This window comes from Triticum urartu, chromosome 1 (assembly GCF_003073215.2).
Source record: "Triticum urartu cultivar G1812 chromosome 1, Tu2.1, whole genome shotgun sequence".
In the NCBI taxonomy this organism is placed as follows: domain Eukaryota; kingdom Viridiplantae; phylum Streptophyta; class Magnoliopsida; order Poales; family Poaceae; genus Triticum; species Triticum urartu.
This window is the reverse complement of record NC_053022.1, coordinates 512,208,329-512,232,912: the sequence shown is the minus strand read 5'-3', so window position 1 is coordinate 512,232,912 and position 24,584 is coordinate 512,208,329. Positions and strand designations below refer to the sequence as shown.

Sequence of the window (24,584 nt, the reverse complement as noted above, 5' to 3'; positions counted from 1 at the left end):
ATAGTTGAGTATGTGGACTTGCTTTTTAGCTCTGACATAGACTCTTTCCGATGTTATGATAAATTGCAATTGCTTCAATGACTGAGATTATAGTTTGTCGGAGCCCAATAAGGTTTATGATTTATACTTATGCATTGTGAATAGATCATCACTTGAATATAAGTAATCATATGACAAAATCTATATATGATGTTGTTATGAGAATAATCATGATGCCTTCATGTCCGTATTTTATTTTTATCGACGCCTCTACCTCTAAACATGAGGACATATTTATTGTTATCGGCTTTTCGCTTGAGGACAAGCCAGGTCTAAGCTTGGGGGAACTGATACGTACATTTTGCATCATGCTTTTATATCGATATTTATCGCATTATGGACTGTTATTTCACTTTATGTCACAATACTTATAGCTATTCTCTCTTATTTTACAAGGTTTACATAAGGAGGGAGAATGCCGGCAGCTGGAATTCTGGGCTGGAAAAGGAGCAAATATTAGAGACCTATTCTGCGCAACTCCAAAAGTCCTGAAACTCCACGGAACGTCTTAAAATAAATAAAGAAAAATCCTCGCCAAAGATGAAGGCCAGGGGGCCCACACCCTTCTCACGAGGGTGGGGGGCGCCCCCCCCCTAGGGCGCGCCCCCTACCTCATGGGCCCCCTGGTGGCTCTCCGACGCCCATCTTCTCCTATATGAGGTCTTTCGATGAGAAAAAAAATAGGGAGGAACTTTTCGGGATGAGACTCCGCCGCCACGAGGCGGAACCTTGGCGGATCCAATCTAGAGCTCCAGCAGAGCTGTTCTGCCGAGGAAACTTCCCTCCGGGAGGGGGAAATCATCACCATCGTCATCACCAACGCTCCTCTCATCGGGAGAGGGCAATCTCCATCAACATCTTCACCAGCACCATCTCATCTCCAAACCCTAGTTCATCTCTTGTATCCAATTCTTGTCTCAAAGTCCAGGATTGGTGCTAGTAGGTTGCTAGTAGTGTTGATTACTCCTTGTAGTTGATGCTAGTTGGTTTATTTGGTGGAAGATCATATGTTCAGATCCTATATGCATATTATTACCCCTTTGATTATGAACATGAATATGCTTTGTGAGTAATTACGTTCGTTCCTGAGGACAAGGGAGAAGTCTTGCTACGAGTAGTCATGTGAATTTGGTATTCGTTTGATATTTTGATAAGATGTATGTTGTCTAGCATCCGGTGGTGTTATGTGAACGTCGACTACATAACACTTCACCATTATTTGGGCCTAGAGGAAGGCATTGGGAAGTAATAAGTAGATGATGGGTTGCTAGAGTGACAGAAGCTTAAACCCTAGTTTATGCGTTGCTTCGTAAGGGGCTGATTTGGATCCATATGTTTCATGCTATGGTTAGGTTTACCTTAATACTTTTGTTGTAGTTGCAGATGCTTGCAATAGAGGTTAATCATAAGTGGGATGCTTGTTCAAGTAAGAACAGCACCCAAGCACCGGTCCACCCACATATCAAATTATCAAAGTATCGAACGCGAATCATATGAACGTGATGAAAACTAGCTTGACGATATTCCCATGTGTCCTCGGGAGCGCTTTTCCTATTATAAGAGTTTGTTCCGGCTTGTCCTTTGCTACAAAAGGATTGGGCCACCTTGTTGCACTTTATTTACTTTTGTTACTTGTTGCTCGTTACAATTTATCCTATCACAAAACTATCTGTTACCACTTATTTCAGTACTTGCAGAGAATACCTTGCTGAAAACCGCTTATCATTTCCTTCTGCTCCTCGTTGGGTTCGACCCTCTTACTTATCGAAAGGACTACCATAGATCCCCTATACTTGTGGGTCATCAGCAACTCTTCCAAAGCAAAGAAATAAATGTCACATTTGCTATTCGTAGGCCTGAAAATGGCTGGGGGTATAAGTCCATTTTCCTAGGAGAAGAAGACGAGGCGACATGGAGCTCTGAGGTTGAGATAGGGGCAATGCTACTCGCCGGAGACCTAGCCGGAGACAGAGATGTTGTGGTGTCACCGGCAATGGAGAGGAAGAAGATTCACAGGTGTGGGTGTAGGACGGGGTCCGATCACCCGGGCCGAAGAAGGATGAGGCTTAGGATGATCGGAGAAGCAACAGAGTGATGCAGGAGGTGACTTGAAAAGGTCGAGGCGGCGAGGCGTGCGCAGTAACACAGCCGGTGTCTGTGGCACAATGAGGAAGACGAAAGGGAGGAAGGCAAGTTGGCTTATACCAAAAGAAACTCCAGTCACCTACATACAAGAAAACGAGTTGAGCATAACTATGCTCGAATTAGTGACGTATAAATGTGTAGCCCATATTTCTCCATCAGCTTGAGCTTTTGGGTGAACTGGCTGGTGCGTACAATTCTACATGGTATCAGAGTCAAGAGGTCTTGAGTTCAAGACCCGACTGGCAAAATTAAATTGCAGACCACTTTCGGTCCACGTGATCCTAACGGTCTCACCCTTGTACTCAAACCTCCTCACACAAAGCATATACACCATCAATCCAATCCAAGCTGAACTGGGGTATTTACCTCCACTTGAAGGGCTTGGACTTGGGTAATTTCTTTGTGTACACTCTCATCTCGCCTTTCGTCTACGCACGACACCCTACCGAGGTTATGCTAGCATTATGCACCGACACCTACCATTGCCCCCAAATGTAGCTCCAGGTATCCAATGAATTCTTTTCTTCAGAAGTAGCAATATGAAAGTAGCAATATGAAAACAAAGATACTACATCTAAATAAATTCTTCGCGCGTTTGAGAGGACAAAGGTAAATGAAATAGATCATCCAAGAATTCATGTTGTAAGACAAAGGAAATTATCATGTTAGTGTTCTTTGCATAACTGAAGAGATGTGGGAACTAAACACATGTAAGCAAGCATCATGCCAGAGCCAGTCTAGAATAAGACACTTCTTTTTAATTCACATGTTGGAGGGTAAACACCCTTCTTTCATAAATTTGTGTTTGAAATTTTAAATATGTTGTCTAGAGGGGGTGAATATGCGCCTACAATTTTTAATCTTTTATTTACAAATTTAGGGAATTTAGGATAAATCAACTTATTTGAATATGCAACTATATATAACACCCTATACGATGACCAAGCAACAATATAATCGCAAGTAAATAAGTTAGGGATAAAAATAACTAAAGCACATGAGGACTAAGATGTAACTCGTTGTTCACTTTCTTGGAGAGAAACCAATCACTAGTGGAGGGGCGGTGGTCAAACAAAGCACCGCACAACAAAAGTCTAGCCTTCTTCTCTGTGAGCCTCGACAAACAAAGGCCAAGCTCAATCCACTAATTGCAGGACTTGAGGTGACCTCCAAACCTTCCCAAACTCCCGAAAAATGCACAAACTTGGGAACATTGCTGGTGATCCCTACCGCTTAGGAGTCTCCAACACCTACCAGAGTTAACAAGATTAAAATCTTGGAAATGTTGCTCCAATCTCAAAAGTAAATGATCGAAGAGCGAGGTAGTCTTGAATCTCACTAGGGGTAGCTCCTCTCTAATCCCTCGAGAACTTAAAAAGTAGGGCATGGGAAGGGTGTGGGACGTTTTTTTCCTACACATGAAATGAATGGATGAGGGGGTAGCCCTAGACCAAATTGGGAAGGGTATAAACTAGAGATCTATAAACTAGTCGTTTTCTACATACATTATATGTCCGAAAGGTCCAACGAGCAACTTTGTAGCTAGTCAATGAAACGGACTTCTTTTTCACGGCCCCAGATAGTTTGACCCAAAGCCCGGATGATTCGGCGAGGAAACCAAGTGACCTCGAATGGTCACAGACGTAAACCCGGACAGAACACCGATGGGCATCACCCAAGGTCAGACTTGGCCACTACTCCAGCCACGGATGGTCTGTCACAAAGGCCAGGATAGTCGTGACCAAACCAAGTGACCCTAGATGCACACCGAACAGAACTCCGTGCAATCTGATGCCAAGACTGAGAGCCCAGGGATCAGATTATGTTTTTATGCAAGATCTTTTTATTAGGCTTTGCCGCCATATATAAAACATGTATGATGTAGTTTTTTTACTCAGATTTTTACAGTTTGCATGGGAGCATATACTCAATGCGTCACCCTAGCTATGATCCCTTGAATAATTGAATTGATTGTTAGCGAAGAAAAATAAACAAAGTGCACACTACTTGTTTAAGAGCATCTCTAATAGAAGCCCTAAATTTTAACTCCCCAAACTCCTCATCAGATCTGAGGAATTAAAACAAACATGGAGGTAACCGACCCCCTAAAACTTAACTTCCTAAAAATATGCCCATGTGGGATATATGCCATATGCAAAGTAGTAGTTAATCTTGTGCTCATGGCCATTGACACCATAGTTGCAAGGCCGAGCATCTCCAGTAATAAGCCTTCTCGACGATGGTGATCTCGAAAGGACATCAAGGTCATTATGAGGGCCATGCACCAAAGTATGAAAGCCAAATCCATTGATGCAACTACCTTGAGAATGATGACTGGATTTTTCGAATGCCCTTTGTACCAAATTTTTCATCCTGCGGGGCAATTCTTCCATGTCAAATGCATGCAATCAATTAAATTCAACACCCCTAGCCATCCTTGTTCTTCAATGAAACCCATGAGCCTCTCGATGTCTTCATCATTTAGTGCCTTCAAGTACTCCGGTCTGAAGATCTCGATCAGGATTGTGTGAATCTTCTAACCGTCTTGAGGATTATATCTTCCCCAATATATATGTAGTCATCGATGGCACGCCTAAGCATCCATGGGCCATCAGTCAAAGAGTCGTGACACACTTCAATGGACTCGCACTAGTTTCTCCAGCTGCACTCCTTCTCAATGAAAACCAAGGATCGTGACCCTCAACGACTCTTGCAATGGCGTCGAAAGAGATCCCAGTGCATCCAGAATAGCCATCGAAAATACTTCTTCGGATATGTTGCATTGGCCGCAAATTAATCCTTGATAAGTTTGGCATGGCCTTCTACGCTATCATGATTGATATAAAAGAGGCCTAGTTGAGATCATCATCTCGGTCACCCCCCTAACGATCACGACAATGGTCATCTCAAAATAATTATCATCTTCATCCTCTTTAGACGAAGAGTTGCGAAGTACATCTCCCTCAACCTCTTCATCTAGAAATTGCAATGCTGAATGCTTAATCTGATTGCAAAAACAGGAAATAAAACCAAGAAAGGGAAAATGATCTACGTAGTAAATTTATCCAACACTTGGCGGGCAAGGGAGGTGAGAGCCATGACGTCTGGCGTTGCTATAAGTCGAGATTGCAACTGGAAAGTGGGGCTGAGGGGATGTCATGCATGCTTCGACGAGCGTGATTCCCGTCTAGTTAAGCTATGCCCAAGGTTTGCTGAGGAAGCCCACCTTGGCTCCACTTCGACGTTCAAAAGGCTGCCAGTGTGGCCGAGAACCCACCACCATAAAGCTCGAGCGTGAGTGCTCTACAACATCCAACTCCTTTGACATTTTCCATTCATGAGGAAACGAGGTGACGCGGTAGCTTGAGCCATTGCTGAACTCATGGTGGCGGACAAAGCAAAGGTGGAGTAGTAGGTCGAGGGGATGCGGTGTATCGATGGACCTGCATGGGTAGGGGTGTCCACCAGAGGCAAGGAATGCGGTGGAGGAGACGCCGACGTGGATGAGGCCGAGCAAGAGAGAGGGGTGCGGGAGAGGAAATCTTTTACTAAAAATCGATTTGGACTGGTTAAATTTGAGTAGCGGAGACTGCTTCTGCTCAAATTTGAAGGGAGTTAAACTTATTGGAGGTTTAGCTAGAGGATGTGGCTAGGTCTCAATCAACTGAACCAAATCTCAGTCAAGTGATTTAGTATTACATAAGAAGAAGAAAAAGAAAAAAACTAAAAAGAATGTTGCACGAATCCTCATGCCAGATAAAAAAATATAGCATTGACTGAGACATATCGATGTCTTGGTCGACTTAGACTTAGCAACATTGTTAGTTAGAAAGGTTTAATTCCTAATAAGATGCGAGCCTCTAAAGCCTTTTTTGGTTCATAGGGTAGGAAAATCATAGGAATAGAAAAGTCATAGGAAATGAGATGACATGTATCTCAAATCCTATGAGTAGGAATAGGAAAGAAGATGCTCTTTGATTCACATCATAGAATTTTTTCCATTGAATCTAGTCTAATGTTTATTTTCCTATGAAATGTGGAGGATAGGAAGAATCCCTCTACAGGAATAGGTTTCATTCCTACAAACCAAAGGGCTCTAAAGAAATTTTTTCTATATAAATCCTATCATATGAAATTCCTACAAGATTTCTCTAAACAACAAAGGAGCTAAGCTTGGGTTAGAGATGCACTAATGGGTGGACGTTCACCGCATACACGGGGGCGCACTCGACCTTCCCTCCTGGAACTGTTCCCCCACTCCTTCCCATCTGATTCGCGGAGTCTCTCTATCCAGCAGGCGGCCGCCGCACCGCACCGCCTCGTCTCTCCCCGTCCCGCCGTCCGCCGCCGTTCTCTTCTCCCCTCGTCTCCTCGCACGTCGGAGCCGCTCAGGGCACACACAGGTTCCAATCCCTCTCTTCCCGTCTGCCCTCGAGGATCCGGATCTAGCCCCCTCCTTCTCCCTCCCATCCGCACAGCGCGGTGCCGCCGGTGCGGCGGCGGATGTTTGATGACGTCTGTTGCTGACACTTACCATCTTCTTTTCTTTTTTCATCAGGTGCCAAATTCCCCAAATCAGAGACAGTGAGCCGCCGCCGATGCACGGATGCATTCATCAGACAATTGCGGGGAACAGACATCGGGCCCTGCTCATGCAACCAATTTCGAACGAGTATGTATAGCCACCAATAAATTTGCCTGGGGATTTTCTTGCATATCGCTGAAAATCTTGGACTGTATGAGCGTGTACCTAACCACAGGTGGAAATGAACTTTCACGAAATTGGTGCAGGTTGTGATGACCTATCAGGACAGGGCCGTAGAACCGAGCCACTCAGGAGAAGGGCTGCGAGTGGAAAAGGTATCCTTCGACGCATCTGCTTTACAATGTGCATTCCTCTGTTGATGATATACTACAAGAAAAATATCCACCTATCAGAATCAAATGGTGAATTGCTCTCACATGACAGTAAAATTGATGGGAAAGCAAGGACATTCGCAGTTAACTGATTACAGTATTCATCGCCATTACTGTGTTTTCCTTCTGTGGTTGAACTTCTGCTCAGCACCCGTAGTTGGTAACATTATGGGTTTCTGGTGGTAGAAACCGGGGAGGGCCTAGGCTTTGACACCTTTCCCTTAAAAACATCATTACTGTACTGACTATATCTTTTAGAATGCCCTCATGCCTGGTTTGACTAGGAAATAAATGGTTACTTACACAGGAACACGCTGGCAAACAAGCAAACCCGGAAGGAAGTCAACAGCCGATTGGTGAAATTAATCAGGTATGGAAACCAAACGAAACATGACAAGTACCGCTCTGTCAAACAAGTGGAATTCAGTACTGCATTACATTGTGGCTTAACAGAGATTGTTCTCTTGCCTGCAGGAAAATGCATCAAATGGCATTGGCACAACTGTGCAAGGACTGTTGGCAGATATGTTGCATAAGCAAACCAACTCGGTGGACCCTACAGTGCAGCACGCTGAAGAACAAGACCAGTTACACGATGTTACAGAAGGGCATGAATTGTGTAGCAATGATACAAGCAGTGGAAGTGATGCAGGTAGCAGCTCTGGGAGCGAGTTGGATACTGAACTAGGAAAATGCTTTTACCCTAGTATCGAGGCATTGGAGAATTCAAGACCGCCGGAAGTTGGCATGAAATTTCCTACCCTTGAAGATGCAGAATGTTTCTATAGCACACATGCTATGCTAACTGGTTTTGCAGCAAGGAGGGGAACTAATTACAAGAGAAAGAAGTTTCACCTACTATGCAACAGAAGTGGTAAATTAAAGCCAACTCAGGACCTGCAGAGGAAGAGGAAGGTTAATGTTTTGGGCTCACAGTGCCAAGCAAAGGTGATAGTGAAGCTCCATAACGAGCAATGGGAGTTCACAGGAGTTAAGCACGAGCACAACCATCCACTATGTCCATCCCCATCGCTCACGAGTTTCTTTTTGGATCATAAATACTTGTCAAGTGAAGAAAAGTTATTTCTAAGAGTTCTGCAACAAAGTAGGGTAAATCCAAGGAAAGCTATGAATATTTTCCAGAGAATGAGAAGCAACTTTGGAAATGTATCATCATCAAACGAGAAAGATATGAGCAATTCACAGTGTGTAGACCAATGGAGAAAAGAAAATTCAGATGTTGAAACCGCACTGAAGCGCTTCAAAGAACTGGAGCTGCGGAACCTAGGATTTTCCTACACCATGCAAAAAGATGAAGATAACATAGTTAGGAGTCTTTTCTGGACTGATGCAAGGTCGAAAGTAGATTATGAGATTTTTGGAGATTTCATATCATTTAGCACTTCCTATAGCACTAATAGGCATAATATGCCTTTCACCCCTATCATTGGAGTGAATAATCATGGGCGAATCCTTGTGTTTGGATGTGCCTTGCTACAAGATCAGAAAGCTGAAACCTTCAAATGGATGTTCCAAACTTTCTTGCATGTGATGAGAGGGAAACTGCCAAAAACAATCATAATAGACCAGGATGAAGGTATGGTGAAAGCAATTGCAGAGGTCATGCCACAGGTAAGGCACAGGCTTTGCAAGTTCAGTGTGATGCGAAAAGCACAGGAAATGCTAGGAGCCTTCATGGCAGCAAGGGGCAACATGAATGCAGAGCTGCACAGCTTGGTAGACAACTCACTGACAGAAAAGGAATTTGAAGAGGGATGGGCTGTGCTCATTGAGAGATATGATGCAAGTGAAAACGAGTACCTCCGGCTCATGTGGAAAACAAGGAAAAACTGGGTGCCTGTTTATTTCCAGGCAGATTTCTACCCATTCGTCGAGTCAGCTGAACATGGTGAGGGGTCAAACTTATTATTCAAAGACAATGTGCTTCCTAAGGACAGAATCGAGAAGTTTATCGAGCAATATGAGAGGATACAGGAGGGCATAGTAAAAACAGAGGAAGAGGATACATTGCAGTCAGCAACTGAACCAGCATACTTCTCCATGCAGCCAATAGAAAAGCATGCAGCGCGTATATACACAAGGCAAATATTTCTGAGAGTGCAGAAAGAGCTATACTATTCTACGGCACTCAATGCACATGAGATACAAGGTGGAGCAGCGTATAGACTCGAAAAGGTCTTCGACTACGAGAACCCTGAGTTTGACAGAAACTCTTTTGAAGTGCTAGTTGACCCTGGCACCCACACATTCAAGTGCCAATGCGCAAAGTTTACCAGGGATGGGATTTTATGCTGCCACATATTCAGAGTTTTCACACAGCTTGGAGTCATCGAAATACCAGCGCAGTACATAGTGCCCAGATGGGCCCGAGAATTCAGAGAGGAACGGCTGAAAGAGTACGAGGAGAAATGCTCGAAGAGAACAGAAGAGAGAAAGAGATGTGTGATGCTATTAGGTAAAATGGCCGACATCGGCAAGGGGATATGCGCGGACAGTGCGAAAAGCGGCTGCTTCATGCTCGAACTAGACAAGGTTCAAGAGAAGTTGGTGGGTGCCGATGGTCAGATCGTATTGTGGAGCAAATGAGAGTTGGCGAGTTTGGTTCACAGATGTCTTTATCCTGGGACGAAGTAGAATAGTCAGCATGTTCAATTTAGCGTATGATAGAGGTAAGATTCCAGGAAATGTAGGGTAGTCTTGTGAGACTCGATAGTGATGAGGATTGGATACCTCTGATCATCCAACATTTTTGCCTGCTATGTGGTTTCTTCTGTTCCTCCTCTTATATGACAGCACATTCTGTCGAGTTCAGGTCGTGTATCCTGGTTGTGGCCATTATCGAGGAACTTGATAAAATGGCATTCTTTTCTTTGGCGCTTGAAGATTCAGGAGCAACACTTTCCTTTGCTTAGATAAAATGGCATGCATTTGGTTGGCAATTAGATCAAATGTTTTTTTCCTGCATTTTGAGGTCTGGGTCCACATGTCAGCTATTTTGTATGAAATTGCACCTCCTGTCAGCAATAGGGCCAGCCAATCACAAGGCAGCCCGGTCCTACCACACAGAAGTAAAAAAAATATTTCTCTTGAATTGTGTAACAGACTAACAGTGGTCCTCCTTCTGAATGCATAATAGCATGGGTGCATTGCTTTGGAAAGTTGCTATGACAGCAGGAATCCCTACTTCACCAGCAAGGGCTGCTGTGAAAGTTGCAAAGAAGATTCGCTCCAAAGAAGAGGCAAATAGTCTAAAATGTCATTTTGAAGCTTGGGATGATCACACTTTTGGTCTGAATTTGTGCTTTTCGATGTCATTGTGATGCCGTCGTGTGCCGGGGGGGGGGGGGGGGGGGGGGGGGGGGGGGGGGGGGGGGGGGGTGAGATGATGACTCAAAACTTATGGTTGAAATGTAGCTACTGCCTGTTGATATGGAAATTTCTTTTGGCTGATGGATGTAATCAAAATTTTGGCGGCCAAAAATGTTAGACATGTCCTGCCCTAGTTTTGTACCACTTGCACACGTCAAATGAAGATATTAATAGCCGCGTATCGACCATGATTCTGTCCACATTTTTTTGTTACATCCATACCAACAGGCAGCAGCTGCAGCCAGAATTTTATCAAACAGCTGCAGAGAGGGAGCAGCGAGCCTGGAAGGCGTGTAATTTCGAATGCAGTGATGACTCCAGTATATATTATAGGTCGTTCCCCTGTTGAATTTGTGACAATTCGCATGTTGGTGCAAATGTTTGCCCCGGAAACTTGATGCACATGGCTCCAAGATAAAAGTTTCCAAACCCACCACAATTGCCTTATAACAGTGCCAAAGCACATTTGGCACTGGAAAGGCCCGAGAGCCTGTCAGCAGCTAACCATACAACAATCCTGATAACACCTTGCAAAAAAGCGTAGAAATCTACAAGATATCTGCCTAAATTCAACGGCGCCTTACATCCCAGCGATTCGTCGGGAACTGACCGATACGACTCCAGGTAACTTCCACATGGAAAATGAAAACCGCACCCATATTTACAAGTTTCACCAGGAATTTATCTGTCTGGCATCATCTCGTCTGCATTTGTTGATGTCAGCAACACGTTTGCATGCTACTAACTGTTAGTATCACCAGAACCTCTTTCGTCCCCAACTGACTGGAAACAGAGTGGTCAGGGAAGAAGAGTCTTCAGCTACCGTCGGCGACATCCTCCAACCTCTGCCCGACGACATAGCGGGCGTCCCTGATAGAATCATGGAGTTTGGCACACACGAAACGGTACACCGCCGAGTTCATGGCAACGGAGTAGCCGAATCTTGGGAAGACCCCCTTGGCAAGCACATAGGGAACACCCAGAGCAGCGAGCAGCTTCGTGACGATAGGAATGCACACATCTTGCAAGAACCACCACATTGGTGCGATCCCTGAATCCCAATCCGCCTTTGCCTGATTAAGCTTTGGGCCCCACCTTTCGTCGATGAAATAGGCTCGCAAGCATCTGGCCCTTGTCCGACAAGCCTTCAAGCCACAAAGACAAACCCAGAAATTAAATAATTTTCCTATTTTCGGACGATAACCTAATCAATAAAAATGTGAATGTGTTATTTTTGGTATTCACTTTAGCAGTGGGATTTTCACAACCAGTACAATTTGTGTGCCATGTAGCAATATGTCAAGTTCGGTACATACGTGACAATAATAATATAGGTTAAGAGGTCAGAAAGTGAGATGTGAAATTGGACTTGGAACTCACCTGCTTCCCCCAGATTTTCAGAGATAGACACCCCAGGCTCCAATAGTAGGAAAGGCCTACAACTGGAACGTCATCAGCAAGCCCAGTGAATGGTGATATTAGTGATAAATCAACCAACAGCCCGGTCAGGAAAGGAGCGATGACAAGCTGACAGCAGACATAAGTTATTCAGCTACAGCATAGTAGAAAGTAAAATATGAAGGAAACCACCTGAAGTAAATTGCTCACCCATAAGAACACAACCAGATAGCGATTCAGGGCTAGAAGGTCTGTTCTCCCAGAAGTCACGTAGGCAAATGAATCTCTAGAGGCGGCAATAACAGTTGATATGGTGCCAAATCCAATAGCCAAAGCAAGCATATCTAAGAGAAAATATCGACAAGTAAGCCAAAACAAGGTTAAAATATTTTCTTGTTTTTAAGGAAGTCCAACAATCCAAATTACCATCTCTGGACAATCATTACCATCGGATTTCAGTCCACCTGCTAGTGGCAGCCGAGTGATGGCACGCCCAATTGAGATTGGAAAAATGAGCACAGCCAAATTGAATACCACAATAGTCAACCATGCAAGCACCAGACTTAGGATTGTAGCAACTGCAACTGATCTCCTGGTACAATGTACAAGAAGGTAAGTATCCACTCAAAAGTTGTGCAAGCAACACCTCTTGGTTTGCAAACGCTTCAATGCACTGAATTGTGAAAGTAATAAGTGAGCAGACAAGTATAACCAACAAACAATGAGATTAGAGAAAAGATCATGCGGAGCGATTGGTAAAGGTCTGGAGATCAGGTATAGAGCATTTGCTGAATAATTGACGAGTACACACTACAAAGTGTCTCATAGGGAAAATTCGACTTGACCCCTAAGAACAGGATCTTTACTTCCCTAACAAACCATATCCTTATCTTCCTATTTTAACCTATTTCTTTCCTAACGAAATGTATCTATTTCCACAAACCTAACTACAATACTTACCATCATTGACTTAATTATTCATATTTTAATAGTTAATTGCTGCCACAAGGTTGCTTTGCCATCACAGTTTCTTTTGACACTTCAGAACAAGATTGTTAGAGTACCAACGATCCAACAAGCTTGTTTCTCACAGAGCCTTTTTCACATGATCCATAGTGCTGATATGGAAGTCATGTCAGACGCAAAACCTTCTTTGGAGCTGTTTGATATATATGTGATCAGCATGGTAAGCATCATGTGTCAAATGGCAAGGTGTCATCGCTTAATAATTACCACTATGCAGAGCACACTAGGGAAGAGTATCACAAATACCCCAGTAGGTAAAATGAGCAAAGAAAACATATTTCAGAAGCCCAAAACTGCTTCCTATCCACCAATACGCAAGTTCGTAAATAAGCAGTGAACAATGAAATCATAAGGTAAGAAATAGATAACATTAGAAAATGGAACTAGATGTGGCAAGCTAAAAATGATGTGCAGTGTGCAATTCCGTAAATGAACAAAACTATGGGGGTTTACCTTCCATCCTTAGCTTCATTGATCCTATCATACTGGTCTTCTGGTGCGACACTACTCCCAATCTCATCATGTCCAGATGCACCAACGGGCCAGATACTCAATGAATCTGACAAGCCTAGAGCATGTCCAGCAGTGACAAAGGAATACTGGGTTACCTTCTTCACCAACCACTCAAGGTATACGAGTGTCTTAGTGTTATCAATGAGAAACTTCAGAAGAAGAGCATGAGAAACTGAATCGACATAGTTTCGTGGTGCTTGCCAAAATGATATGCCCTTTGCACCACAACTGAAGTAGCTGCAAATCACAGACAGTAAAACAAAGTGTTAGTCTTCAAAATCAGGCAAATACATCAGATAAAAACATAAAATAAATTTAGAATACTTACGTGATATGAAATGGGAACAACTCCGGCACCAATAGCCCGCCAATTTGAATAGGAACAAGAATGACCAAAACCATAGAGATGATTCCAACAAAAGGAACATGAAGCTTCTTGAAATAAAATTTGTAGAATGGTTCGTGAGCTTCATAGTGGACAAAGGGAATGGCAATTCCTGGCCTCAGTATCTATTGACAAACAAAATCAGCACCCATTATACCCTGAACTGTATACTGGACATACTATTGACATAATGAGGTCACAGATATAACATGGTACATACCTTATCAAGAAGTCTGAAGAATCTAAGGCCTAGGTGCCAAAAGATGCATCCAAAATACCAATGAAGGACAGTTGAAGCAAAAGATGAAGCAAGCATAAGCTTGAACCTCTGGGACATTGTTGCACCAAACATTTCTGAAGTGCAGATATCAAGCGCCCAGCCAAAGAACACCGGGTGTAATATTTTTGCGCTCAGCAGATTAAGACAAAAATTGGCAGCAGGAATAGAACGCACGACCCCTCTGAGAAATATACCAGGCAGCCTTAAAATGAATACTGCAGTTTGAGCAACAATCGAGGCGACGAAGGGGATAGAACCTACGACCCCTCTGAGAATTATACCAGGCAGCCTTAAAATGAAAATTGCAGTTTGAGCAACAGTCGAGGCGACCGAGGGGCGGAGCCGGAGGGACAGCAGATAGTGCACTTGAGCAAAGGACCTGGCAAGCGCGAGGAGCCATGCCCTGAGGGTGATGAGGTGCATGACAAGTGCTGGGACGAGGCAGATAAGGAGGAGCAACAGATCCATGAGTTTGTGGGAGAAACCCGCGATGAACTCGGAAACAGGCAGCCTCGCAGGGGCGTCTGCAGCGTACACAGGTCGGATGGAGATGTCGTTGTTGCACAGCTGAAATGATACCATCAATCGCATCAACATCACAAAAAAATCACATCGAGATGAACACGAAGATGAATTAACCGCAATCCCAACAAGAATATGACAAGAACTTTGAGTATTACATTGCAAAAGGGGGACATTTTCAGCGAGGAATCATGGCAATGGCAATGGCGATTGACAAGGGTGGCGATTGACAATGGCAATGGACATTTTCAGCACACAGACAGAATCACAAGGCATCTTTCAGTAGTTGGAGTTGAAATTAGTTGCGCAAAGGGTGGGTCACTCACAGGCACGCAGCAACATGATGAAGGGGATCATTCGTGGAGGATATACAATGCTGACAACGTATTTACATTGCAACAGTATGGCAATGGCGCATCACATTGAAAAGGGGACATTTTTGGTGAGGATTGGAATCATGGCAAAACATTCACCAAGCACGCACGCACGCACGCAGCATCGTATCACCTAGACATCTAGTGGCACACGGGACTGAAACTAGCTGCAGCGAACGAGATGAACCTGAACGGAATAAAGCACGCGCAGCCACAGCAACAGCACGAACTCAGCAACCATTCAAAGCGGGCACGGACGCCGAGAGAGGAGAAACCCTAGGCGGGCGAGGAGAGGTGAACGGAGGCGATACCTCGCATCGGGGCCCCTGGCGGGTGGCGAGCCACCGGAGCTGGCAGTCGTCGTGGACGAACCTGATGCTGCCGCGGCAGGCGCAGGGGTGGCGCAGGGGGCGGCCCGCCTCGGCCGGGAGGCGGCAGATGCGGCATTGCTCCTCCTCCCCCTCCCCCTCCTCCCCGTCTTCGTCCCCGGGGCCGTCCGCCGCGGAGAGGCGCCGGCGGCCATTGGCCCTGCCTGCCACCCGCGAAGGAAGCTTTTCCCGTCGCCTCGAGCACGGCGAGAGAGGCAGTGGGGTTTAGGCAGATAAGCAGAGGAGATTGGGCCGTCTTTGCAGTCTTCCCGTTGTCTCGAACGGACAATAATCCCACCTTCCGGCCCAAGAAAGCTCCTGGTCTTCTTCTTCTGCTTCCTTTGTTATGTTTCTTTTCCTTTTTTTTGTTTTTCTCTCTCGAAAAGCACTCAGTCTGCCTATAAATGAATGAATTAATTACACCAAAGTCCATGGAACCGTTCTTTTTAAAGTTTTCTCCCATGTGTTCCATCTTATATATCAGAAAAATACCATTAGAAACTTTAAACATCGGCGGAGCTACGTGCAATCTTAGCCTAATTACTGAAGGGAAATTTTTTTAGGGAGTTAAATTAAGCAGAGTTTACCCATTTGCCCCCCCCCAAAGATGCATATTTCTTTCCCCCCCCCCCCCCCAGACCTTCTGCTAGCTCCGCCACTGACCTTAAATGCTATATTTTATAATGATGTTTATTGTGATATATAATTTGGATTAAATTGGTGGATTGTCGATTTAGGGATGTGTGTGGGCCTTTAAAACCGAAAATGAAGGAGTATATATATGGTAACATTTTTACATGTTGTGTAACCATTATATTTGATGATATGCATCAACAAATCTCAATACTATATGAGTTAAATATAAAACTAGATGGAATCCATTTTTACCTACCAAATGTTGGAAGTATATTATATATATTAAGTAAAACATTTCCACATATATATTTAAAGGAGAACTAAAACAAGAGTAAACACATGTGTTAAACGGGTCCTCCACATCCGACTACCTTGGTCGTGCCCATAGTAAACCTCCTCCTTCAATTCATTATTGTTGCCTCCTGTCCACCTACATATAATTTTTGCCCCTGTGGTTGGCCTTCAAAACTAGTCAGCTCTTCAAGTTGTTGACATCCAACTTACTATCAACCACTTCTCTGTTCCTTTTCTTTATTCTTCACCCTTTCCATCTCGTCCCATATCGATCGCCTGGCTTGAACGAAGTCATAGCTTTCACTCACTAAGACCAGGGAGTGAACATATTAGGTGCAATTTTGTTGTCTTTTTATGTGTGTAGGGAGTGAACACATGGAATGCGCATCCATGTTGTTTGACATTCTAGTTAAAAATGGCGTAAATTACTTGGGTAAAAAGATGACCGTTCAATCACATTGCCCCTTAAGGCACTAGATTGCCAGAGCCAATCGAGTGACAAGTTTCATGGCAAGCTAGCTCCTATAATTGAGTCACTTTGTGTCGGAGCCACAAACTGACCATATGCCCTAGCTCTGGCAGCTCTCTTGGTAGCGGGGGCAACGAGCTGGCAAGGGCAAAGTTTTCCTCCATAATCCACATGTGTGCAATAATTTGGGAAAATGCACCCTTTGAACCATGACACTTATTTTGGAATGGAGAAAGTATTTAGTATATATAGCTTAACCTTGTTTATCAAAAGTTTGACTCATTTGGCCTCTAAACGTTGATTCCCAGCTCTGTCACTGTGCGCTAACTCCGTTGGATCTTTTGAAGAAGACGACAAAGATTTCAAGCCATCCCACTTTATAAAGATCTAGCACAAAAATGAAAAATCCAAAAGCGGTTAATTTGAATAGATGCTAGCCTACACCCAAGACAGAACTAACCCTAGAACCTAACCTATACATCTTGCGACTTGGGTAGACTCTCAAAGAGAGGGGCAGAACAAAGAGAATGAGAGAGGGAAAATGAAAACCCTAGCAACCTATTTGGTGGCCATTAAGACAAGAGAATGGGAGTTTGTACGTGGGAGTTTGCATAGGGATTAGACTTGGGAAGTAGATTTTACTTCCATTCCCTTGTTTGGTATAAGTTGAGAATTAGACCGGAATAGAGCTCTGCCCACAAATTAGCAGGGTACCCCATGGAAAGAAGACAATGGGAATTGGCCCTCTCAACTCCCATTCCCTTTTCCACTTAAATTTTCCATGCCCTCTGATCAATCAAAGGACTTTTAATCTTCTCACCTCTCAACTCCCATTCCCCACCTTTAATTCCCACGAATCAAGCACGCTGTAGAGCTTAGAGGATACTCCCTCCGCTCCTAAATATATGGTGTTTATGTTTTGGTAGTTCAATTATGATGTTTTGATAGTTCAACATATATTTTGAACTATCAAACATCATATACCGAACTATCGAAACATTATATGTTTAGGAACGGAGGGTGTAGATGATAGGATGTATTCCCCGTAAAAAAAGAAGAAGATGATAGGATGTATTGAAGGTAACGAAAAGATTTGGAGCCATGGCTGAAGAAAAGAGACTTCGAGCCGTACCATTTTACTACGAGCCCTAGGGATGCGCTAGAGATACTCTTTAAAAAAGAGAGAACGGGCGAGGTGAAACGAAAGCCATAGTAGAAAAAAAGAAAGATTTAGAGCCACAGGTAAAGAAGAGAGGAAAAGATTTCGAGCCGTTCCACTTTACTACTACGAGCCCTAGGCAAAAAAGAAAGAGGGAAAGCGATTAAGAATTGGGCAGGACGCGACGGTGGTAGCCCGACCGAAGCAACCCCAGTGCCTGCCGCCTCTCCCTCCGCCCCACGCAAGGCACCCGACCCGACCTCCCGCTCAAAAATCCCCCACACCCCACCCCACCCCCGACGCCACTCCACCCCCGCCCCCGCCCCCGCCCCCGACGCCGCATGAGCCGGCCCGCCTCCCAGCCCCACCGGCGTCCGCAGCCATGGGAGCCCAGCAGAGCGTCAATGCCGGCAAAGGTCCGTGCCCCCTCCCCCACCCCCCGCGGCTCTAGCTCGATCCCTACCTCGCCCGCTCCGCCGTTTTGGCGTTCCGCGACTGCGCGTGGCTAACGTGTTTGCGTGAATGCCGCAGCCAAGGTGGATTTGCAGGTCGACCTCACCCACATGCTCTGCGAGGCGCTCCTGCTGCCGCCCCTGAGGTGCTCGCCCTTTTGCCTCCACGACCGATTGGCCGGCCGCGGTCGGGCCGCACGCCGCGGTTTTTTGTTTACGGACCTTGGATTGCTGACTGTGTTGTTTTCTTGGTCTGTTTTTCCTTTCAGCAGCTCCAGCGCCACCATCTCGCAAATCGTCGGAAGGTGGGGTTGCGTGTCCTGATTCCGCTGCTAGTAAAGTTTATGTTCATATGCGTCACAGAATTCATTCAGGCAGGCATAGTTGGCTGATTTGTGCGCGTCCATGTGTGCGTGCACGCGTCGGTGTATTTCACTTCACACGCGTCGCAGAATACCCGTCTGGATTTACGAATGATTGCTCTCTGTTTAAACTTTGTACCACTTTGTTCCGAGTTCTGAAGTTGTACCATCTTGTTCTGAGTTCCGAAGCTGTACCATTTTGTTCCGAGTTCTGAAGCTGTGTCATTTTGTTCCGAGTTCTGAAGTTGTACCATTTTGTTCTGAGTTGTGAAGTTTGGTCTGCAGGATCTCCCTCAAACACCCAAGCCTATTTGGGAGGAGTGAGAAGTTGGACGTGATTCTGGATAAGGGTGTCAATGACTCTAATGTTGTTGTTGCCTTTAGACGCCCAAGGCCCGAATGGTTATCGCAGCAGTCGTTTGTCATTCAGGTCTGCATTCTGTCTGATTGTATCTCGGCTTCTTAATTGAGCCTTCTGTCTGAAATTGAATATATATGCTGCAGTGCTATAGCAGAAACATGGTATAGTGTTTTAAATTGTTGCTAAGCAATTTATACTTCATTGATCTTGTTAACAGTACTCATTTCTCATTTTCATTGGTATTCTAATTCTCTGGTGTTCTCTGCACTAGAAATGAGTAGAAGAGATGTAGTAGAGTGATAGTTGGCCCTGTTAACATCTCTTCTATAGTAGATGTAGCAGTAGAGTGGTGGATACAATATCATGAGAAATAGGAAAATTTTAAACTCAAACACCAGATGGCATGTTTAACATTTAACATGACTAATCACTGTAAACAACGTAAGGCTCTCAAGTTAATTTTATTTTCCTGAGCACAGAGAGATACCCTGTCTTCTTTGATCAAAATCAAAACAGGGTCTCGAGTTACCCAAAAACCATTGAAAAATCTGAAACAAAGCATACTAAGTACAACAGCACACCAGTATACACTGAGATTTAGACAAATGTTTGGCAGAAAGGAGTAAAAACACACCTTCTGCAGCACACATTCTCACTATCATTGTTGTGTGATGGGCCTGCAACTCAACTACTCAATGCTGTCTGTTGTTCCTGATTGGAATGGAGAATCAATTTTTAGGCCTCTCTAGTTGCTGTGTTGGTTATGGACCTGCCCTACTTTACTTGTTGCCGGACCATTACAATCCCTTTTGCTTGCAACTGACCTGAGGTAGCCGCCCTGGCATGCTGGGGCATCGGCTCCACCAGTGTCTGAATTTGTAATTGAAGTATTAAGCAGAAGACGTTATTCGCCGTAGTAATTCTAGCAATTAATGGTTCCATTATCTTGCAAGTTGATTGGTTTGGTGACCACCTTATCCTAGAACGGGTTTGCCCATCATAAGACCGTCCCATGACTGTTGGTGTTGGTGTGAGGACACCATCCCTCATCTTGTCTTAATTTTGTGCTTGTGAGGGATAAGGTGATAATGGACCAATCCATTCCGCCCTTCAAACAAAACAAGTGGATTACGTTTGGAATTAGGATTGGATGGTTGCTCGTACCATACACTTGGCTTGATCTTTGTCATATTACTTCCATTATGAATGGTTACCTTTCATGCAAGTTGATCGGGTAATTATTTTTATGAAGTATGTAAGTATGAACTTGTGAAAAGTGGTTAGGCGTTGTATGCTGTCTTTTCTGTTCACACACCTTTTCTTGTTTGCGTGCTGGTTTGAGCAATCAGCACTCGATGACACCAGAAATTGCGGTGCATGGTTTTCCGGCTGACAACTTCACACGGTCAGGGAGCAGAGGGGTGAATCTAAGCCGGTTGTCGCTTGGGGTGGAGATTAATGAACCGACAACATCAAAATGGACTTCTGGAACCAGTGTTAAGTTTGAGGTGAGCATCTAGTCAAATCCAGTTGTTTGCATCATCTTCATGCTGTACAACTTCTCTTATCAGATGTCCTTTCCCTCCAGCATATCCGTCCTGTTAATAATGATGGGCGCTCAATAGCTAGGGACCACGAAGGCTTTCCCCTAACATGCAGGTGATAACAGTATTTCTTTGGAGGTGCCCTTTGATACAATAAAAAGAAGTCTCATTGTTTAATGTTCTTTTATGATGCAGTGGTAACCTCCATGACAACATGATTATCTTGAAGCAAGAGTCTGGTTATGCGGATGTTAAAGATAATAGCTTCTTAAGAGTAAGTTTGTGTTTATTTCATCTCCATCTTTCCTTGACTTGACTGTAACTCCATCTTATATAGTTCCCAATGACAGGTTAATTTTCAAATGGAACAAGGATTGCCACTTGTACCAAAATCACTAACTTTTAACAGAGTTAAATGTGCTGTTTCGAAAGGCATTAAACTGGGGCCAACATTTTTGGTTACTAGGTACTGCATCTGCCTACTGTAGTGCAGCAACACTCTTCTATGAAAGTTAATTAATCTCTTCCTATGCTGCAGCTTGACAGGCGGTTCCATTGTGGGCGACATGGCACCGTATCAAGCATTTGCAATAGGTGGACTTGGTAGCGTCCGGGGTTATGGCGAGGGTGCAGTTGGTTCAGGAAGACTGTGCCTAATTGGTAACTGCGAATACACGGTTCCTTTGGTATGTAAATAACAAGCCATATATATTATATAATCCCCCAAACAGTTTATGTAGTCCGTAAATCAAACTTGGTAATCCAAGAACCAGAAGTAACTAGAAGTTGCATCCAAACATGAAATGGATAAAAAAATGCAATCAATTAGATGCGTACATATTTACTTGGACTCTTTTTTTTGCCATCATTATTAATTTGTATGCTTTATGCAATATTCACCTTTTTTTCTTTCTCTTTTACCCATTGTGGTCTTTTACATTTTCTCCTGTTGCATATATGGGTCAAATTTATGGGATGATAGGTGGTGTCTGCATGCAAGAGGAATATACCAAATACTGCAAAGGACTGCGATGAGGAATTGATAGTCGAAGGATAGAATTTTAGGGTTGAAAGTTCAGAAGTTAGCATAAATGGGAATTTCTCTCTTCTAATAAACCTGCTTAATCTTGATACTGGAAGAAAGATAAATTCAAACTATATTAGCGGAATATAACATGAAGGCTTGCAATTGGTTCTTCTTCGAGAATCAGCAAGTCCCGTCTCTCTAAAACAAATTAATACTGTACTAATTTTGGTGCTTACTAGATGACTTTATCCATTTTATATTTGTATGGTAGTTAACCGGTGCAAGTTTTATCAGATCTGCATAAATGGAACCAAAATTCTGAAGAAATCATGTGGCCATATCATTTTCAGCCTTTTAAATGCAACTAGCACAATAAGGACATTTCTTGTGGTTACTTAATTTGTGCTAGAGTTTTGCTGGATAGAGTTACACACTAATCAGTTCATTAATATTAAGATATTGCATAGCGAACATACCACTCATGACTGGAACTACTGTATGAGAATACACAATTTCCATTGAATTTACACATGCTTTGGCAAACTCTAGCTAGACTGCCAGGCAAAAAGAATTGTCCTGGGATTGTTCTAGTAGAAAGTGAACTCACCGTTGGTGCTGTCACTTATTTGACTATTAAAGCATCCTCCACCAATGGAAATCCGTACTGGTTGATATTGGGTTTATCTTCTTGTGGTAGTCTTGTCCATTTGGATTATCAATCAAATACTGAAACGTCTGTTTCTGTGAAGGCAAAGAATCTCGAAGGTTCTCTTTTCATGGACTGCGGTAGTGATTTAGGATCTGCTCGTCATGTTCCTGGTAAGGGCTTCGCTTCATCTTTGCATACTTGAGTACTTAGTAATTTCTATTTGCCTTTTTTTCAAAATAAAATAAAAATCTAATTGCAACTAGAAGAAAATGAGGCTGATATACTTAAGCTTTTCCGATGCTTTTAAAATTGAACAGTGTAATTCATAAAGTAAAAATGAGGGGCTTGATTTACAGTTGCTCGCTACTCAGCTACACTAAATTTGTGCAGTTTTGTGTCTGTGTGGAAAGCAAGCACGCCTTTCTCAAACAGTTAGAGCTTACTATTAAATTGGTTTGGACTTACAAATTCAGTAGTACAGTAGAAGCTTAAATAATAAAAAATTCTGGCATTTTGTATGGGATAACCAAGATCAAGATGTCTCTGCGGTGGAAAATCATGCAAATATCATTGACGTGATGTATCAACCAATGAAGATCGAACTAAGTAAATCAACACATCACCTGATTTGACTGAAGGAGTTAAGCTTATCAACATGAGGACAATGCAATTGACATCAGCATACTGTACCATAGAGCACAGATTGGACAAGAGTTATAGTAGAGTCCTCAAACATCCTTTTGTTTTATGCCCACTCCTGGTTATGAAACATTTAGTGCAACATATCAATGCTGAGTTGCATTTGATGTTTTTTTTCTTCATATCTCAGTATGATAGTATTTCCTTGACCATACTCGTTCCGTCCTGCTGTGATTTTTTGTTCAATGATCATTCATCATTCACCAAATGATGGCAGGCAATCCGGCTCTTCGGCAAGGGAAACCGGGATTCGGTGTCGGGTTTGGATACGGCGTCCACTTCAACACGGACATAGGCCAAATCCGAGTCGACTACGCCATGAACGCCTTCAGTCGCAAGACCTTCTACTTCAGCATCAACACTGGCGGTGCTGGCTCATAGATCATCAAGAACATACCTGACATAGCATAGAGTTACAAGCCATGACATGCGAGCACCTCTCCGCCAACATGCCTCGGCGCAACTGTCCAAGGCATCCGAGGGTTGTACAGTCGAGGTTGTTGTTATCTTCTGCTGGATGCTGAACGGACAGTTCATGAGAATGTGAGATGACATGTGCAGAGTGCAAAGCTGTGGCCTGCGGAGCTTTGGCTGAAGGTGCCCCATACCGTCTTATTCTTTGCTAGTGGGATAAAATGCATCATCATCCATCGGAGATGCTCAAGCTGATCGAGAATAATATTTATTTTTTATTCTTTCTTTTTCTTGTATATTTTTCATGAACTGTACAGCGTTAGGAGGAGCTGTCTGATTTGCCGCCACGGTTTTCTGGCCCAATGTTGTCGCAATCATCGGTAATTTGACCTGCCTTGTGGTTGGGATGCGCTGATGTTGCTACACACATTTCACCAACCAACCAAAGCGACGGCAGGTCTTCACCGGTGCACTGCTCGCGCCGAAAGGGAAAGAGATATTGTGACGATTGTCCTATTTTTCCAAGTTGATCGCCGTCCACAGGAGAGGTTGCACGTTTAATTTCTCGGCCTGAAAGCGCCAGCTTCGCTTCACCGCCACATAAACTGGTCTCCAGTTTGCAATTTGCTGACCCTGAATTTTGAAAATGTATACGCATCGTAGCAAGGTAGTTCAAAAAAATTATACGAGGCAATCGAGACTGAAAATGGTGCACTCGGCTTCGGTTTATGCCAATGTTTCATGATAATCTTCTTTTCTGAAAACTTGACCTTGCAATTTAGTAGTACTACACAGAAGTAAATTTGCTATCACTAGTGGTAATTTAGCTTGTACTAGTGGAGTACCTCTTAATTTACACAAGTCATGACTCATGAGCTATTGGAACCAGTCGCATGACCAAACCCGAATCTTTTGTAGGTAGAGGGGATCTCTCCTTTGGTTTAGAGAAATTTCATAGGAATTCTAGAGGATAGGATCCTTATAGGATTTTTTCCTTTAAAGCCCTTTGGTTATAGGAATGGATTCCTATTCCTACATAGGATTGGTTCCTATTCTTCACATTTCATAGGAAAATAAAAAAGAGCCTAGACTCAATGAAAAAATTCCTTTGGTGTCAACCAAATGACATCTTGTTTCCTATTACTATTCATAGGATTTGAG

General features: G+C 43.6%; 3 protein-coding genes across 4 annotated transcripts; 2 read left to right on the top strand and 1 right to left on the bottom strand.

Moving 5' to 3' along the window:
* Window positions 1-6,392: 6,392 nt before the first annotated feature.
* Window positions 6,393-9,997, top strand: LOC125524103 (protein FAR1-RELATED SEQUENCE 9-like). Its single transcript, XM_048689181.1, has 5 exons — window positions 6,393-6,587; window positions 6,743-6,856; window positions 6,976-7,044; window positions 7,409-7,471; window positions 7,576-9,997. Exons 2-5 carry the CDS (start codon window positions 6,791-6,793, stop codon window positions 9,706-9,708), a joined length of 2,331 nt encoding a protein of 776 aa, XP_048545138.1. The 5' UTR covers window positions 6,393-6,587; window positions 6,743-6,790; the 3' UTR covers window positions 9,709-9,997.
* Window positions 9,998-10,460: 463 nt separating this feature from the next.
* LOC125524091 (probable E3 ubiquitin ligase SUD1) lies at window positions 10,461-15,567 on the bottom strand (the record flags this gene model as incomplete). The annotated part of the gene is made up of 8 exons (XM_048689176.1): window positions 10,461-11,636; window positions 11,872-12,018; window positions 12,100-12,233; window positions 12,336-12,481; window positions 13,369-13,665; window positions 13,757-13,938; window positions 14,034-14,660; window positions 15,301-15,567. Coding segments are annotated over 8 exons (2,130 nt in total), but the record flags the coding sequence as incomplete, so codon positions are not given.
* Window positions 15,568-18,181: 2,614 nt separating this feature from the next.
* Window positions 18,182-23,807, top strand: LOC125524082 (outer envelope protein 39, chloroplastic). 2 transcript variants are annotated; one of them, XM_048689164.1, is made up of 11 exons: window positions 18,182-18,331; window positions 18,447-18,513; window positions 18,640-18,672; window positions 19,015-19,159; window positions 20,440-20,598; window positions 20,679-20,749; window positions 20,830-20,908; window positions 20,985-21,100; window positions 21,173-21,320; window positions 22,411-22,480; window positions 23,227-23,807. In XM_048689164.1, exons 1-11 carry the CDS (start codon window positions 18,298-18,300, stop codon window positions 23,388-23,390), a joined length of 1,086 nt encoding a protein of 361 aa, XP_048545121.1. In that variant the 5' UTR covers window positions 18,182-18,297; the 3' UTR covers window positions 23,391-23,807. The 2 variants fall into 2 exon arrangements, with proteins under 2 accessions (XP_048545121.1, XP_048545112.1); XM_048689155.1 differs by having other exon boundaries at window positions 18,637-18,672.
* The last annotated feature ends 777 nt before the right edge of the window (window positions 23,808-24,584 follow it).

Bases quoted from the DNA above. Each gene is read 5' to 3' on its own strand.
- LOC125524082 (XM_048689155.1), top strand. From the start codon at position 18,298: ATGGGAGCCCAGCAGAGCGTCAATGCCGGCAAAG. The intron at 18,332-18,446 runs GTCCGTGCCCCC...TGAATGCCGCAG, and splicing joins GAGCGTCAATGCCGGCAAAG to CCAAGGTGGATTTGCAGGTC. The intron at 20,750-20,829 runs GTGATAACAGTA...TTTATGATGCAG, and splicing joins GGCTTTCCCCTAACATGCAG to TGGTAACCTCCATGACAACA.
- LOC125524103 (XM_048689181.1), top strand. From the start codon at position 6,791: ATGCATTCATCAGACAATTGCGGGGAACAGACATCGGGCCCTGCTCAT. The intron at 7,045-7,408 runs GTATCCTTCGAC...TTACTTACACAG, and splicing joins AAGGGCTGCGAGTGGAAAAG to GAACACGCTGGCAAACAAGC. The intron at 7,472-7,575 runs GTATGGAAACCA...TCTTGCCTGCAG, and splicing joins CGATTGGTGAAATTAATCAG to GAAAATGCATCAAATGGCAT.